The 19,796-nt window shown below is 39.7% G+C and overlaps 1 protein-coding gene across 1 annotated transcript in view; it reads right to left on the minus strand.

The window, feature by feature from the left end:
* Positions 1–19,796, minus strand: part of SND1 (staphylococcal nuclease and tudor domain containing 1) — a gene marked incomplete in the record, with an annotated part of 3,811,866 nt that overhangs the window by 3,689,195 nt on the left and 102,875 nt on the right. The window contains 1 exon segment of the mRNA XM_044088623.1: positions 83–164. Within this exon segment, the coding sequence (XP_043944558.1) occupies positions 83–164 (82 nt within the window).

A 19,796-nucleotide genomic window follows, 5' to 3' on the forward strand; every position in this document is an offset into this window, starting at 1 on the left:
TAATAAAACAGCCTTGATGAATTTTATACTGTGAACATTACATTTTTAGGTTTTAAATATGAAAAAGTCAAATGATACAAACTTTGATCCTCGCATTCCCTCTCTTTTGACAGAAGCAAGTCCTTCTGCTACCAATGACTCTGCGATGTTCTCTCCTGTTGTGTCTGCAGGAAGACAAAGAAAATAATGAAGCCAACAAAGTCTAAAATTAAATCAGTCCTATCCCATGAGTATTATCAAGGTTATGTAGCAAGCAAAAATAACCTACTGCAGATTAACTGAAAGCGATACTGTTTAACAGTTAGTTTTTCTGCTAAAATCCATTATGCATTAGGATTCTGGGTTTTGGCAGCAGGATTACATACAAGGAAATAGCGAGTTATCTTTATAAAGGAAAAAGTCACAGGACACCAACCAAGGATCCACAACGATGAACCAAAAAAAATAATAATCCACCACAGCAATTCAAGGAAGAAGCTACACCAAAGACGAAGTGAAATCCTTTAATTCCAGCAAGATTACAGACTAAGCGCTTTCACCAGTAAACTGGTATCAGAGTCTGCTGAAACACTCTTACGTCCATGTTTAAATACAAAACAAACATACCCAATCATCCAATTAATTACTCAATTAGTCAATCAAAACCTAATCTATCTAATGTTAAAGATAAATAACCTCACCTAAAAAATGTATATATATAAAAAATATATAAAATATATGACAGCAGCCTGAGATTGTACTAAATTATGCACACAACCTACAAGTATGAATTTAAATAAATAAATTAATTATAACCTTTCATACTACTTATAATTATATGAATTTCTATACCATTTAATTCATTCATATCCAAACAATTGATCCACAATTCATACACTGAACATTGATTATGTGAATATATAACTCAATTGGATTGTTTATACACAATACATCTCAAATATTTTATATATAAACTGGTGTTAACTTATTGAAATAATCAAATTAAAGACATTTGTAAATATATTATTCCACTTGAAACAAACAGACCTGTCATATTTGCAATAACCAGTTATTTGTGCCTACTGTATTATCATTATATTACACTAGCTTTCCATTTAAGGTAGGGCTTTAAAGAAATATGGTCATTCAGACCAGGAAATCTGGTGGCATTTAATCTTAGTTGCCACTCAGATTCCAAAACCGGCACTCTATTGTTGATATCTCCAGGTGAGAGGGGCATTACTCTATCAATGATGATAAACAAAAATTTCGTAAAATTGATACATGACCTGCTGTGCAGGTATAGGGCATTATGCTCATCTTTGTTCTTGATACTTCTAATGTGCTCACGAATTCTTTCGCGTAGTTTACGTGTGGTCATGCCGATATAATAAGCATCGCATGACACACGATGCTAAGTAAACACAACACCTAGTGTTACAATTGCATAAGCCTGGACATGCCAAGGTTCTTGGGAAACCCACCACACACACATAACTGCCTTCCGAAATAAATCTACACGCACTACAGTTCCCACATTTACTCATCCTAGATCTAGTGTAACCCTTGTTCTCCCTTTCCAAAATGTTTTTAATGTTCCTCCCCCTACTGAAAACAATTTTTGGGCTGCCACCCAATACTTGCCTAGTTTGTTCATTAATACAATGGTTCCAATTAATCCTTACACTTTCACAAAATTCCTTGGCCATGTCATTAAATTTTAACACAAATGTGAGACTATCTCTTTCCCTATCAGCAAGACCCCTTTTTTCTCCTTGCATTGTTGCCAGTGTACCCCCACCATTTAATATGGGTGTATATATTGTCCTTTTCCTGTATATTTCCTTCTTCGTTTTCAACAATAATTTCAAGGGGTATCCCCTTTCAAGGAATAACCCAATTAAGACATACATCTCCTTCTTGAACATGTTGTCATTACTAACCAATCTAGAAAGTCTCACCATTTGCCCTTTAATCACCCCCTTTCTTTGGTGGAAAGGGTGGCAACTAGAAAAATGTAGCATAGAGTTAGAGAAACTGGGTTTTCTGTAAATGTTACTCACTAGTTTTCCTTCATGTTTAAAGATACTAATGTCCAGGTAATTAATTGATGTCACATTCCAAGTGTGTGTAAATCTGAAAAACTCGGTGACCTGGTTAATATGTGCCATAAATTTAGTTACTTCATCCTCTGTGCCTTTCCAAAAAATTAGGATGTCATCCAAGAACCTGCTATATAGCACAATGTGTTCATTAAATGCAGATGATAGAATAAACCTCCTTTCCCATGCCAGTAGCACTAGGTTGGCAAAACGGGCACTTGCCCATTGCCACACCATTAATCTGCTGATAGGTCTCCCCTTCAAACAATAAGTAGTTAATGGTCAAAATAAATCTCATAGAATCCAAAACCATATTAAGCTTCCCTAGGTCAAAACTTTTACTATTCCTCAAACTTTCTTCGAATAGTTCAATACCCTCATCGTGAGGGATAGTAGAAAAGAGGTTAACTACGTCGATGGTTAAAAAACCATACGTCTCAACATCCACTTCACTAATTGTTTTGATCCTCTCCAGGCAGTGCCAGGAGTCTTTAATGATATGTGGTGTTTCCAACACCACCTCCTTACATAACTGATCTACAAAGACTGCCATGGATTCTGTCTTGGATCCCTTAGCTGATACAATGGGTCTAAATTCAAGTTGTTCAAGTCCCTTGTGTGTCTTAGGGATTCCAAATAAAACAGGCATCCTAGGAAATTTGACGCTCAAAAAATCAAAAACATCCTTATTTATAACACCTTGATACAATGCATCCAGCAGAAATTAATCTATTTTACTATACGTCCTGTTTACTTCATTTCTTGATACTCTACTGTATGTCTCTCCATCATTTAACATCTTCATCATGATTCCATTGTAGTCCATCTTACCCATAATGACCATCCCTCCCCCCTTATCAGGGCGCATACACCTGTATTCATTAGTATCCGTAATATCATGAATGACCTTCCTCTCCTCAACAGTCAAATTATCTTTTAAATGATTTTGCTGTGCACATAATCTACGGAAATCACGCTCCACCATTTGCTCAAAAATATTAACGTCACTATTTGAAGGGGGCACAAAAGTACTTTTTCTCTTCATAAGAGTAACACCCTCTGCATTGTTTGCTCTAGCTGAGGTCACCCCCATACTTGAAAAGTATAAATGTAAATTTAATTTCCTAGTGTAATATTTCAGGTTAACAAGCAATTGCGTTGTCTATTTTGTTACTAGGGACAAAACTAATCCCTTTACTAAAAATTTCAAAATGTACTTTGCCTATCACCATTTCTGTGTAATTATATATTACAAAACCTCCACTTTTTAATACCTCACACTTCATTTGTGGCTCCTCGACTTCAATTCTAACATCCATTTGTTTATCTATAAGTCCTACACTAGTTCCAGTGTCATTCCAAACTTTGTTAATAGTGTTTGGACTTAGATTTTGAAAATCTGATGCTGAAGTATTCACTTGATGCTCATTGTATTCCATCTGATCTACATTAAAAACAATTACAGACTGCTGACAACTATCATCATTTTCAATTTTAACAGTTAACTCTTGTTCAACATTCACGCAACATTCGTTCCTCTCACTATCAAACATGTCACCACCATACAAAAAAGAATCCAAGGAAAAACACAAATTAAAATCAACTACAAAGTCATTGGGTTGAGAGTTGTCCGTTAGTAATGTCGATTTCCCCTCCTCGATGGTAAATGGTCGGCATTGCCCCTCTGTTGATATCCCTTGCTGAGAAGTCTCTTCGACCTCGGGGAGGTTTTCGCTTAAAAAACGCCATCATCATCTTCAATGGCAGAAACCGCCATTGATTCTACTCTCCTCAGTATTGGCCCTGGAATTCCTAGTTCCAACACTAACAGTTTTTGTCCCAGGTGGGTATGCAGTCCCAGTTTGATATTCGTGTGTGTCTCTAACAAGCTTCTTGTGCTTAGTAGCTTTACTGTTCAAAACAAAAGTTTCAACTTTTTTGATTACTTGCTCAAAATTACTCTTGTAATCAAAAAACAACAAATCAGTAGTTATACTGGTGTGCAAAAGGCTGATTTCATCCCGCAATGCAGACAATTTACTGTTGTTACGTATAATAATGTCAAGCAAAAATTGTTTTCAGTAGGGGGAGGAACATTAAAAACATTTTGGAAAGGGAGAAAGTACAGTTTTGTACCTACCATAAATGTAGATGTTCGAAGATCCACATTGCTGCAGTCCTAACACTTGGGTAGTCCGCTGTCCTTGGTCGGCCCGAATATCAAAGTATAAGGCTGACGTCGGTCAGGGCGCATTTGACTGACGTCAGGACGTCAGGGTACAAATGCGCATGACCGACGTCATATCCTCAGTCTTTTCTTGCCCCAGATGTCAGAAGACCCTAAAAATAAAGGTCAAAGCCAAAAGACAGCAAACAACCAACCAACCACCCCTGCACTAACTATATGTACAATATATACAATATACACAAATGTACAACCCAACCCACACAACCGCCTCTAACTACAGAGGGAAGGAGGGAGATTGGACTGCAGCAATGTGGATCTTGAACATCTACATTTATGGTAGGTACAAAACTGTACTATGTTCTTCATCTCACATTGCTGCAGTCCTAACACTTGGGTAGAATCCCAAAGCAGAGGTAAGGGAGGATGGCTAACTACAAGGAAGCAGGAGCTGCCAAAATGCCCTGCAAAACAGCAGTGGCAAAACCAGCCCTGGACTTAGAGTAAAGTGGCAGGTGATAATGCCTAGAGAAAGTATGTACAGAACTCCAAGTAGCTGCCTCCAAAATATCCTTGGCTGCCACTCCCCTCAAAAAAGCTGTTGAAGTGGCAGTAGCCCTAGTGGAATGAGGCCTAATCCCAGCTGGAATCTCCTTGCCATGATGGGAATAACAGAAAGCAATGCAAAACCCAATCCACTTAGAAATAGTTTGTTTTGATACAGGCTTGCCCTGAGAACTCAAGGCAAAAGAAACAAACAACTGCTGAGACTGCCTGAACCCTTTAGTTCTGTCCAAATAATAACGCAACTGCCTGTGGACATCTAAAGTGTGCAAAATCTTTTCCCCTTTATTTTGGGGATTTGCATAAAAAGTAGGCAAATGAATAGTTTGGTTTAAAGCCACACTAGAAACCACCTTAGGCATAAAGGAAGGATTAGTACGTAATGATACCCTATCCTTATGGAAAATCAAGAAAGGCTCAACTGCCATAAGGGCCTGTAATTCAGAAACCCTTCTTGCAGAGGTAATGGCCAACAAAAAGCAGTCTTCCAAGATAAATATTTCAACTCAGCAGTAGCTGCAGGCTCAAAAGGTTGTAGAGTGAGTTTCTCCAACACAAAATTGAGATCCCAAGCAGGAGTAGGAGCTCTTCGGTGGGGGTCTTATATTCTTTGCCCTCTAAGAAATTGCTTGAACAAAGGATGAGAAAACAATGGTGGGTTGCAATCATAGTGAGCTGAAATTGCTGCAGCATGAACTTTAATAGAAGAGAAAGACAAACCTTTGTCCAGTAACTCAGTAAGATATTGAAGAGCCACACTCAAATTAGGCTCAGAAACATCAAAATCTTTTGCTGTACTCCAAAACAAAAATCTCTTCCATTTGTCTGCGTACACTTTCCTTGTACTAGGCCTCCTAGCTTCCAAAATAACATTCAAAACTTGCTGAGGAAGTGGAGGCCCACTTTGGTTCAAAACAGAACATGCCAGGCTGTTAGGTGCAGAGAGTGAAGCTTGACATTTAGCAAATGGCTGTCCTCCTGCGACAACAGGTGTGGAATCGAAGGCAAAGGCCATGGAGGCTTCCGTACCAGACTTCTCAGTAATGGGTACCAGTGTTGAGGCCAATCCGGAGCTATTAAAATCATCCTTGGCTTGTCCTGTCTGACCTTTAGAAGTACCTTTGGGAGGAGAGGCAGAGGTGGAAAGGCATATACATGAAGATTGCTCCAATTGAAAGAAAGAGCATCCACTTTCCAAGCTGTGGGATGAAACCTTTTTGTGCAAAACTTTGGCAGCTGATGGTTTAGTGGAAAAGCGAACAGATCTATGTCTGGAGTTCCCCATGACACTGTCAATTTCTGAAATACATGAGGATCCAATTTCCACTCGTGGGGATCTATAATTCGTCTGCTCAACACACATCTGCTAAGGAGTTCTGTGCTCCTGGCAGAAACCTTGCCTGAAGATTGAGCTGTAAACTGAGAGCAGTCTCCCACAAAATCATTGCTTGCCTGCATAGAGGATAAGAATCGTTCCCCTTGCTTGTTGATGTACCACATGACAGTTGTGTTGTCTGTTAGAATCAACACCTGTCCTGGAAGAAGCAATTCCTTGAAAGCAATTAATGCAAACTGGACTGCTAACATCTCCTTCATGTTGATATGTAGATGTTGTAGTCTGACAGGCCACTTGTTTTGTATCCACTTTCCATTTAGATGAGCTCCCCAAGCTTTGTCTGAGGCATCTGTCGTTAAAATCTGACTCGCCTCTGGCCGGGTCACAGAGAGTCCCTTGTTTAGGTGACATTCCTGAGCCCACCACAAAAATTCCTTTTGAATGCAAGGTATTATTGGAATGACAGTGTCTAGATCCTGGCAGTGCTGTGTCCATACATTTTTGAGATACCATTGTAGCTTCCTCATATGCAGTTTGGCATTGGGAAGCACCAGAACACAAGATGCCATGAACCCTAAGGCTTGAAGGACTGTCCTTGCAGTCAGCCCGGACTGATGAGATAGTTGATGGAAGTAAAGGGATAGACTCTTGTTTGTCCGGGGTTAAAAAGGCCATCTGGGATGCTGTATTCAGTCTCACACCCAGAAAGCACATGTCTTGAGAGGGTACTAGACTGGACTTTATTTCGTTCACAGAATACCCTAGGCATCTTAGCACTGCTATCACATAATCCAAATGATGAAGAAGCTCTCTTCCTTGAGCCAGAATTAGGCAGTCGTCCAAATAAGGATAGATCTGTATTCCTTTTTGTCTGAAGAAAGCTATCACTGGAGCCAGAACTTTCGTGAACACTCTGGGCAGTAGATAAGCCAAAGGGCAATGCAGAGAACTGATAGTGAGAAGTCCCAGCTCGAAAACGCAGATACTTCCTGCAACTTAGTCTGATAGGAACATGAAGGTAAGCCTCCTTGAGATCCAAAATTACCATCCAATGATCTTTGCCCAGCAGAGGTAAAAGCTGCTGCAACGTCAACATTTTGAACTTGGGAATGTCCAGATAAGTGTTGAGGATAGATAAATCCAAAATTGGTCTCCACGTGTTCCCCTTCTTTGGTACTAGGAACAGGCGAGAATAAAATCCTAGGCCCACTTCTGGCAGAGGGACCGGCTGTATGGCCCCTAGTTGGAGCAACAGAGAAACCTGTTTGTGAGCCTCTAGTCTTTGTGGAGGAGGAACGTCTGGCATGCCTTTGAAAGGAGGCAAGGTATGGAAATAAAACCTGTAGCCATGGTGAATGATATCCAATACTCATCTGTCCTGGGTAATTAAACTCCAATTTTCTTTGAAAAGTGCCAACCTTCCTCCCAAAGGTGCTGCCAGACTAGCAGGCTCTGGCAGCTGAAAAGGTAGGTCATTGGGTCTGCTGACGAAAGGACTGACCCCTGCCCTCACCCGAAGCCTGTGCAGGAGAACTCCCTGTTCTAGGCCTGAAAGAGCCCTGGGCTCTGCCCTTACCACGTCTAGATCTACCCCTAGACTGTGAACCATAAGAAGGATATGTCCACCCTTTAGTAGGCCAATTTCTACTAAACTTTGGAGGCTGGACCTGCAAAAAATCTTTAACAGTCTGCATAGACTTAGCCTTGTCTTCTATTTTCTTTAAGACTGTCTCAACAGGAGGACCAAACAACATGTCAGATTGTAAAGGAGCATCTAAAATCCTTGTCTTAACATGTTCAGACAAATTCTGATCCCTCAGCCAGGCGTGCCTCAAGGACTGACCCAGTAGCAGCCACCCTAGACGAGGCCTGTACAGCATCAAAACCACATTGCAAAGAATGCTTACCCACCTGTTCAGAAACATGCACTAAATCTTGCAACTCCTTACAATCAATACCTACTGCCAGAGCATCAACCTTAGATTTCAATAGTGAAAGGAGATAATTTTGGTATTTCAACATGTGAAACTGGCAATTCAGAGCCCTCATAGCAAGAGTGGAAGTAGTATAGACTTTCTTTCCCCATCTATCCAAGGCCCTAGCCTCCTTGTCTGCAGGAACCGGATTCTTAACAACAGAAGCCTTCACACCTTTAGGCCCCTGGCTAACAGTCTCTGGGTCTGCCCTAGGACTCTTAAAAGATACTTATGAGCTTCAGGCACCCTGTAATACCTATCCGCTTAACAGGAGCAGGAGGCAAAGAATCAGGATTAAGAGAAGCTTCTGTAAAAACATCGTCCACTACATCCAAAACAGGAGGTATAGCCAAAGGCCTATGCTGGGGTAAAAACAGAAATTCCCTAAGCCTTTTCCTGGAATCAGAGAAGTCCTGACCTTCCCACTTAAAATGCTCCCTCATGGAATGAAGAGTTTCTGAAAAAGAAAAATTCCTCAGGAGGAGTAGCAGAAGGAGTAGAATCATCCACATCAGAATCAGAATAAGGAGAGTACTCCTGCAAGTCTTCAGTCAAGACTCTGAAACATCAGAAGCCTGCTCAAAACCCCCCAGCTCAGGATGCACCTTAGGTCTCTTATCAGGAGGGGGCATAGAACCCCTAATCAAAGTAATCAAATCTTCTGCCATTTTAAGCATATGCTTCTTGGGCACAGTACCTGAGGAGCTAGGGGTAACACCAACTGAAGCCAAACCTGGCCTGCCCCTGGGGGAAGCCTTTGAAACAGAAGGAGAGGGCCTAGCCACCTTGGGAAGGGAGGGGAGTATAGTAAGATGAGAAGCCCCCCAGCCTGACTAGTCTCCTGAGAGGCCACATCCTGCAATAATAAGGTCTCACCCTGGGAACACAAAGAAACCTCCGGTGGAGCCACCGCTCCACCGACACCTCCAAAGAACCGCCTGGTACAGACGGTTCTTCTAGCCTAGGCTAAACTGTTTTGTCCTTGCGCTTCAAGAAGCGGCGCCGGAGCATCCGACGGCATTTTATAGTTGCACCGCTTCCCAAAGACTAACCTTGCACAATCCAACCTTCTCTTTATAGTGCGTTTATTAAATCTAGCACAAGAGCGACAGCCAACAACGTCGTGCTCAGGCCCTAAGCAAGGAATACACAAAGTATGATAATCTCTATGCGGTATCGGTTTCCCACAACAAATGCAATTATTAACTTTTTCTGACATCCGGTAAATGACTGAGGCAAGAAAAAAACAAAATATTCCCCAACGGGGTACTTAGCCAACTTTGAACTCGGTCTGAAACTTCTAAATCGAAAAATCTCAGAACGCCAACCAGCACTTGCAATACTGCTTCTGCATCGGACCATGCGGCAAAAAAGACTAAGGATATGACGGTCATGCGCATTTGTACCCTGACGTCCTGACGTCAGTCAAATGCGCCCTGACCGACGTCAGCCTTATACTTTGATATTCGGGCCGACCAAGGACAGCGGACTACCCAAGTGTTAGGACTGCAGCAATGTGAGATGAAGAACATCAAGGGTTACACTAGATCTAGGATGAGTAAATGTGGGAACTGTAGTGCGTGTAGATTTATTGCGGAAGGCAGTTATGTGTGTGTGGTGGGTTTCCCAAGAACCTTGGCATGTCCAGGCTTATGCAATTGTAACACTAGGTGTTGTGTTTACTTAGCATCGTGTGTGTCACGCGATGCTTATTATATCGGCATGACCACACGTAAACTACGCGAAAGAATTCGTGAGCACATTAGAAGTATCAAGAACAAAGATGAGCATAATGCTATACCTGCACAGCAGGTCATGTATCAATTTTACGAAATTTTTGTTTTTCATCATTGATAGAGTAATGCCCCTCTCACCTGGAGATATCAACAATAGAGTGGCGGTTTTGGAATTTGAGTGGCAACTAAGATTAAATGCCACCAGATTTCCTGGTCTGAATGACCATATTTCTTTAAAGCCCTACCTTAAATGGAAAGCTAGTGTAATATAATGATAATACAGTAGGCACAAATAACTGGTTATTGCAAATATGACAGGTCTGTTTGTTTCAAGTGGAATAATATATTTACAAATGTCTTTAATTTGATTATTTCAATAAGTTAACACCAGTTTATATATAAAATATTTGAGATGTATTGTGTATAAACAATCCAATTGAGTTATATATTCACATAATCAATGTTCAGTGTATGAATTGTGGATCAATTGTTTGGATATGAATGAATTAAATGGTATAGAAATTCATATAATTATAAGTAGTATGAAAGGTTATAATTAATTATTTATTTATTTATTTAAATTCATACTTGTAGGTTGTGTGCATAATTTAGTACAATCTCAGGCTGCTGTCATATATTTTATATATTTTTTATATATATACATTTTTTAGGTGAGGTTATTTATCTTTAACATTAGATAGATTAGGTTTTGATTGACTAATTGAGTAATTAATTGGATGATTGGGTATGTTTGTTTTGTATTTAAACATGGACGTAAGAGTGTTTCAGCAGACTCTGATGATACCAGTTTACTGGTGAAAGCGCTTAGTCTGTAATCTTGCTGGAATTAAAGGATTTCACTTCATCTTTGGTGTAGCTTCTTCCTTGAATTGCTGTGGTGGATTATTATTATATTTTTTTGGTTTATCTTTATAAAGGGGTAACTATCAATGACTGTACCATTTTACAGGACTGCTTGTAAAAGGAGGTAAGGCTTTCACATGTACACAAAATACCAGTTTGAATATGAACTGCATACCAAGGTAACAAAAAATGAATTTGACTGAAATACACAGTCAGACAAATTATACTGTCCTGCCCTTTTGAAGGGTGAATGGCAATAAAGTACTGCAATAGAAATGAAGTAACTGGGAGTGTCATCTGCAACACCTTTCTAGCCTTAAACTATTTATATTGCCCTGTTTGATAAAAAGGCAGATGGGCATTTGTGAAATTTACTCAGCAAGCACCAATTTCATGCAATTATCTACTTCCAAAGTAACATTAAGTTGAATAAGCACTGGCTCTATTTCTATGCAAGAGAAGCTGGTGAAAGTTAACTCTGCTCTTCAGGTAGCTGCTGTATAAAGATAAGCCAGGGATCAAATAGGGTGCCAGTCCCCAATGGGGAGCAACTCCATGCTATGCTATTCCCATAACGATGCATGGTTCTAGTTCTATACAATGACCACAGGATTAATATCAAATGATGAATGCTGTGTGTTATGATATTCAAAAGATCATTTGGTAGGTAAAACAAGAGGAAGTAATACTTGATAGACAGGGAAAGAATACTGTAGTACGAGTAAGATGCAATATCACAGGAGACAAACTAAAGCAAAATTAACTGCTAAACACTGAAAGGGGCAGACCAAGAGAAACCAGTACTTTTTTGGGTAGAACAGACTCATGAACCTGTTCCAAAAAATACAACAGGAATGTTAGCTGTCCTTTACTAGGGAGAAAGTAACGGCAAACTGTACAGACAGGTTCACAGAGAAAAGTGCTGAACTGTAACCAGAGAGCAAAAGTATACACAGATAGCAAATAGGCAAAGGCTTACATTCATCCAATAAGGGATCATGTGTAATTCACCGACGTAACAGCAAAATGCTGTGGAAATTAAAAATATCCTTTAAATTGCAATATTATAAAAGGTACAGTCATAGGAAATTTACTATAACATGTCTGAGTAAGTTCACCATTACAGTCATTAATGCAGGGACCCTGCCTTTTTCTGTATGCCTAAGAGCAAGAGAAAGAGAATTTTAACAAAATCAGAAAATCAAAACATTTCCTTTGCAGATGGCAAACTCTCTCTAAAAAGGCCATCACCAAAGGATGGATAGTAAACTGCATCTCATTTCAATAAAGGACACCAAAAAAAAGTTGTACATGAAACATTTCTAGACTCAACTTTTCCAACTCTTCCCAGAAGGGTTAATGTGCAGGATATTGCACCAGCATATGGTCTATATAGTTCACATTGTCAAGTACTACAAGTTAGATGTGGCCCAAAGGACAAGTAAAGGGCTCACCTTTGCCATCCGAAAGACTATAGTCTCTTCCTCTGCCAGGCAAATATCCATCTCCCTATTTCTGGCAGAAATCTTCCCCACACCAATGACTGTCTGCAACTTACCATAATAAAGTAAGTGTGGAGACTGTTGTAGTGCTACTACCATCCCTCCTTCCCTTCTCGGATGGAGGATCATTAGAACTAGGGTGGGTTACCTTCTCAGTTTCTTTACTACTACTATAATATCTGACTAGGAAGACGGTATAATTCACCAGTTCATAGACCAAGGACTAGTGTGTGACAATTGCCAAGGTCTAATTTTAAGGCTAGGACTGTTGCAAGAGGAGGAAGAAAAGAACTAAAGGCTGAGTGGTCAGATACCACTTAAACTGTATGTGGAAATGTCCAAGACAAAAGTGACATCAGTCCAGCTCTGATGGAACTCCATCCCAACTCTGAAAGCAAGCCACACATCAGACTTCAGTCTATGGCAGATGTCCCTAGAGTAATGATTGCAGCAGTGACCTCCACAAAGATAAGGGAAAAATAACCTAAGCCAGGTAATTATATTTTAGTCACCCTGGTGTCAAACAAAGGATCAAAGTACATGGTGAAGGAAAAACTGGTGTAGGTCCTAGAAGGGGACATTCTGATGTGCATTACAAAGTAAAAGTAACATTGCTCAGCTTTACAATCAAGTAAATCAGATCTCTTAAAATCAGGTACTTATTCATACTTAATTCCCACTATATATGCCACTGGACCACTGAAAAAGGGCATCATGCATCCACTACATTTATTCTGAAGGACTACCCCCATGCCAAGTCCCTTTCTTCATTTTGTCCATAGATGGCGTGCTGCTGTTTAGCAGTTAATTTGTCTGAGTTTAGTCTCCTGTGCTCTTCCAATTGCACTCATACTGCTGTATTCTTTCCCTGTAAAAAGACATTTTCCTTCTTCCACTGGATTGCTATACCTATCAAATGTCAGGAAAACAGAAATAGTGTATGAAACAGGTCTACTTACACAGACATCTTGCAGGGAACACAAACACTACAGGAAGACATTCTACAATTATTCCTCCAATACTTTATTGGTTAAAGTAATTGGTGCAATCTGTGACCGAGCTGACCTACAGAAAGGGAACACACTAGCAAAATGAATTGGTCTGCAAATCTCCAGCTCAATATGGCCACAAAAAAAAAAAAAAAAGGGCAAAGCGGTGCACTTTAAAATATAGAAACCAACAGCAAAAGCACTGCTTAAACCTCAGAAGTGATGGACGACAGCATAATGCAGGGGGAAACTACAGGTGTCAACATCTGTCCAATGCCAAGATGCCTGGAAAGCAAACAGAATGCTTATTAGTACTGTGACATACAATGAACGCAGCCTAAAATTCTGAAACTTATAAGCAAATAAACAGATGGGTTCCAATCACTTCACTTTCTCCTACTGCCTCAGTAATGGCACACCTCCTAAGCAAGGCTTTTACATTTCCCAGTATATATGCCCTTATACCATTGAAAATCTGTCATATCTACCACTTTTAGCATGAAAAGGGAGAGGGAATTCCTTCAGGATAAGTCCCTTTTTACCTCATTTCATACCACTGACCTTATAGCATTTTTTTCAACATGTTACTCTAGTATTCTGTGGCCTTCAGACATACCAAAGCTCCTGCTACAGCTAAATTTTTTTTCTATACTGCCGATGTTCATCTGCTGTTTCTCATATGGCTTTCAGTTGAGGATAGTTATTAGATCTCTGCTGATGCTGTTAATAAATTTGTTCTGTACGACAATGCAGCACTCTTCTCAGCCTAAAACTACTCTATCATTTTAAGGAGATGTCCGCTTATAGAAAAGGCAACAGCATACGGTGTAAAGTTTTACTCCGTGACCTGTACAGTATCACCACTTCATTTCTTCAGGGAACACCTTTTCTTATGCACCCCAGCTTCATGCTGGTTGTCCTCCAGCCCGACTCCCTGGTAGGAGCAAACAAAGGTCATCAGGCTTCTTTCAACCAAGATGCTCCTGTAAGTAGCTGAATCCCAAGTGCCCTAACACACGAGACTATCTCATGCTAGTCAATTCTCTCCAGTTCACAAAAGTTCCTTTTCATTTTGTACCCATCTAGTGGTGTCTGTCCTGATGCAGGTCGTGATGTCACATGCACAAGGCAGCTCTTCCCTTGCAGACATAAGCTCAATGAAGACTGCAACCAGGTAGGCCCCAGAGAACCTTGGTGTCTTTCCTATATGCTACATTTCCCCTACCACCAATTTGTGAATCGTAACAGCCATTTACTACAACACTACTTCTTACCTTGTGAACCACACCTAGCCAACCTAGACTATTATATATATACCTTCAAGTAATGAAACAAAACCTTAAATCAAAATAGGGCACAATCATTCCAACATCATCCACAATATTAATCATTGTGTCAAAATAAAATTCATCAGCTTGCTCACTATGAATCCACAGCACATCAGATACAGAAATTTACCTTAACAGTTCTGAAAATAGTTTTATTCAGCACACAGGTGACTCAGATTAAAGCTGGTGTGAGATATCACAAGGTCTTGAAGTGATTAAAAACATACATATCAAGGTAGTTCATAATCATTTGGTAGCAAGTAATCTACATACAGGAAAATTAAGAGCAGTTTTCAAATGTGGTTTAAAGTGAAGGACAAAGAGGTACCAATTCTGGTGAGGCAAAAGGACGCGCCGATACGAGTCCATGGCAATCGCGGGTCTAGGCAACAGGAAGGTTGTTTGGAGTAATTCCTCTCAGGCATTTAAGGAGACTGTACTTGGAAACTAAAGGGCAAACCAATCCATGATTATTTGGGACAATCAATAATTTGGTCTGTAACACCACAATAGACCCACTTTAGTCAGAGACGGGTAGCAGGACGAGTGAGACAGCTTCATCCATTTAGGGAGCAAGGCACAGAGAATTAGATCTCACATCAAGAATCTGGCCCATTCACAATAAATGAACCACTAGCAAATAACAATGGTCATTTTGCAGAGAGGGTTGTCCAGGCAGAGAACTATTTTTTATACTTTCCACAAGGAGTGTCAGAGAACTCAAGGCAAACAAATTTACTTTCAAAAAGGGTAACCACAGAGACTGGATAGTAGTAACCATTAAAATAACTAAACTAGGGAGATAAGTTTGGAATTCATACGAAAGTAATGGATTTACCCATGCCCATCCCACTTGCCACTGAAGTAACCAAGTTCTAGAATTGATGACATGTACACATTGGCACAGAGTGTGCACAATTAGCAGTAGAAGTATTATATGCCATTGTGATATGCGCTCTCACTTTGGAGTGATAAACTTTGAACATACATACTCCTCTCTCTAGAGCGTCATTACAGAGTTCACATTTATTACTTAAAACCCAAGTTTTACAGACTGGTATAAGCAACTGTTAAGGGATGTGATGAAAGTAATCACATACTGTTAATGTCTGGAAAAGGAGAAAAATATTAAAGGCTGAAAGGAAAAGACTAGATTCACTTAAGCAAGACAATTTCAATACAAGGTGAAATGGGGAAGCAAGGCCAAGCTTTAACAGGTCCTCTGGAGAAGTTAGCCTATTAATAGACTACGAACCTATAATTAAGTGGGAGACGAAAGAAATAGGACTAAGCATTTACTGGGTACCATGACTGAAAAGGTTGCAAAGATTTGCAACTTTACTCAGGGATATCCATGAATGCAAAAGACTAGATATGGTGAATAGTCTATGGTGAATAGTCAAAAGAAATGCAGGAATCCTTGTAAAATGCAGGCTAGACAAATGACTCAGTAGTGCAAATGACTGCTTAAGAAATCTTAGAAACAATGAAAGGACATGCACAAGGTAAAACTCAGGACAGAGACGGTTTTCCAGTAGAAGTACAGTGACAAAATAAAAATTAGATGAATCCATATCTTGGTTTGATGAATGAAGCTCTTGGGAAGAGTGACACCATCATGAAAGCAATGTGTATTGGGGATTCTACCACAGGGCAGCAGTAACTCTTGCAGACCAATATTCATACTTTAGCATGATTACAAGTTACTTAAGTCTAGTTTAGAAATGAGATTAGCTTACTATGGGCTGGAACTGATTCAAGTGATCAGTGTGAGTTTGTGGGGGGATGCGGCTAACATCCGACAATCTATTAAAATATATGACTATTAAAAGGCTTCACAGATAATGAAGACACTGCACTAGCAAAGCTTGGAAGGAGGGAATGCATTCAACAGAAAGGAATTGTGTTTGAAGGAGGTCACTGGATTTAAATAAATTAGACTGGGTGTTGTTTACTCATCAACTGATAAACTGGTGTTACAGAAACTGCTAAATCATACAAATCATGGTGCATTAGGAAGTGGGTAACAGAAAATACACCCCTGGGATTACTTCATTTGCTCTTCTTGACAGAGGCTCAGTTAATTAATCAATGGGGCGGCGAAAGCTGGCACACTCTGGCTAGGCTTGTAGATGCCCTTGGGCAGCTAGCCTAGTGCCTACCTATGAACATGGTTACTGGAACATGGCTCAAATAAAGATGCAGGACAGCCATTTGTTCCTGGTATAACATCTCAGAAAGCCCACCAAGGGAGTTCCCTGTCCCAATTTTATTTGGTTTATACCTGGAACCACTTGCTGTGATGTCACAGAAATCTAGAACAGAAAGCAAGACAAGGTGTACACAAGCTAATATACATCTCTGTTGACAATGTATTTAAGTACCTGACAAGACCTACCAGAATTTGACTAAACTTCTCTTCAAACCTGGATAAATTTCTAAATAGCTATGCTAATCTTTCAGACTGAAATAAGACCAGAGCACAGGCAACAAATTATGTACAACCAAAGTTGTAATAAGAACATGGGTTTCTGTAGGGTGTCTTAAAACTAAGATGTGTGAAGAGTTTACAAACATGTTGAAAGCTGATTCAGAAATCAAAGAGGGCTTGTATGCAATCAGAAGATACTAGCACCGGATTCTACAGTACCATCGCTACTTCATACTATTTAAATTTTCCCTAGACAATAGAGAGTAATTTTTAACTTACTTTAAAGTGTATTTTATTTGGAATGGTGGGAAAACTAGGGTACCAGAAGAAAAGCTTGTTGTTACAAAAGACATGGGCGGACTGCGTGTTCCTGATTCATATATCTGTACTGCAAAGCTATTAAAATGAACAGCTTATATTTACCACAGATAAACCCTATAAAGTAAAATGAAATGTTTTTGGGGGGTGGGGGGCTAACCAGGAATAGTCTGCGACCGCTTCTTTTTGATCTTACCAAGCAAACAGAAGTGGTTTCCCTTATGTGTTGGGACAATCCATGCAAACTTAAACAGCTACATAATGAAGTGAGAATATGGCTAAACATTCCTTTAGCTGCAGGATATAGCAATGCTGCAGGATATAGCAATACTGATGTGCCAGGATCAGGGTTTCAGGATCTGAGAAACAGAATGACTAGGCTGCTATACTGGGGGCAGTTGAGATATGGTGAAATACAACAGCAGCAGAATCACATTAGAAAACAGTTAGGCTTAAACGCCTTACATTTGGAATTTGAAAAGATGACAAGCACTGCAAAAAATTTAAGGCTAAACTAGCTGCAGGAAAGAACGTCATTAAAGATGAAGGTTATGAGTGATCAACAAGTGACAAAAGGTTAGTGAGTAGATTTAGAACACTTGGGGACTTAAAGGTAGCAGACAAAACTATGTAAAGTTGGTTTAAAGAAAAAGGTGAACAAATAATCAAAGCTGGGGATACTTACGCTGCTTATGAGTTATGCCAGTCCATCTAACCATAACCTCCTTATTCCCCACTGTTGCACATGGGGTGTCAATGACCACCTAAAGTCAATGTTCACACATCTGGGGTGGCTACCTGCCACTGTTCTTCCATACCACACAAGGGCACACACACACCTATGAACAGTTTGGAGTGTCCAGTCCACCTACTCCATGTGTTTGGACTGTGGAAGAAAACGTGAACAAAGGAAGCAGAAAGACTCCACGCAGAAGGCAACCCAGCACAGATTTTAAATTGGAGAACCTCTAGATATGCCAATAAAACCAGGAAATTCAGAATGTCTGCCCAAAGCATCTGCATTTAATTTTCACAGTATAAATAAGGTTCTATTAAATACTTTCCAAGAATAAATTAATACAAACATAAAAAAAAAAAAAAACAATGGATCTGGACTGAAACGAAAGGCACCACAGGAAACTCAAAGCTTTTTTATCCTAGTATCCCTCAGACTTCCTCAGATATAAACATTTGGAAACTATTGCATCACTTTATATAATCATAAAATTGTTCAATTAAAAAGATATGTATTCAAAGGTACAGTGCAACCAACTTGTAAAATGCATAATTACGGTTTATAAAATTAATAATTAATCATACAACAGTAAAAAAGTAAAACAGATGCACCCTAAGGTAAGAAAATGAATTTGTGTTAAAATAAAATATAAATATTTGATGGAATACATGTGTTGTACGAGAAAGACGTTCAACATAACACAAGGTTAATTAGAGTTTGGCAGACCTGAGCTTTAACAAAGGAACTAAGGAAATGCTATCATTTAAACCTCGAGGTTTGTTAGCCTCAAGTACAATCTGCCAAAATGTTTTTCTATATTCTAACTTGAATTCTGATCTTTAGGGACTGTTTCAATCACAAAAAAGGAAAAATTAGCTTTAAGACATAATAATGTATGCCTAAACAATGCACTACGGTTGTTCCTTTTGCTTACATCATTGATGTGTTCATAAATCCTTCGTTTTAGTTGCCTTTCGGTTTTTCCAACATAAAAGCCTTCACAGTCACCACAAGTAACTAAATAAACTAGACCCTGGGAATTGCAGTTAGAATAAGAGTGCGGTCAGCAGTTTGTCTGGCAGTAACCAGGACTTGTTCCTTTTGTGCAATGTAGACACACTGGGAACATGCCCCACATTTGTATGTACCTCTCCTTTTATGTGAAAAAGCATTAAAATTATTGGCATGTTCTAGTAAACTTAATATTGTGTCCTCTCCTGAAAATTACCTTGACAGGTTTGTCCTTCAGGTTGGGGAGATCGGTAAATTCCAAAAATCTACCCCTTTCTCTCAACTATGTTTTTTTATCTGGTATGCATTTGCACTAAAACTAGTAACTGGACTGCAGCAGGGTATACACTCTAACATCTACATTTATGGTAGGTACAAAACTGCACTATGTTCATCGTGTTACCTTGCTGCAGTCATCACACTTGGGTAGAATCCCAAAGCTAAGGATGGGAGGTGGAGTCAAACACAGTTAGAGGAGGCTAGAAGGCCCTGCAAAACTGCAGTGGTGAAGCCAGCTCTAGTCAGAGTAAAGTGGTAAGTGACAGTGTTCGGTGAAGGTGTGTACTGAACTCCAAGTTGCAGCTTCCAGAATATCCTTGGTTGGCACCCCCCTGAGGAAGGCTGTAGATGTAGCTGCTGCCCTGGTGGAGTGGGGCCTTATGCTAGCAGGAACTGGTTTTCCATGATGGGTGTAGCAGAAACATATGCAATGTCCTATCCATTTGGAAAGGGTCCGTTT

This window comes from Protopterus annectens, chromosome 11.part0 (assembly GCF_019279795.1).
Source record: "Protopterus annectens isolate FY-2018-M chromosome 11.part0, PAN1.0, whole genome shotgun sequence".
In the NCBI taxonomy this organism is placed as follows: domain Eukaryota; kingdom Metazoa; phylum Chordata; order Ceratodontiformes; family Protopteridae; genus Protopterus; species Protopterus annectens.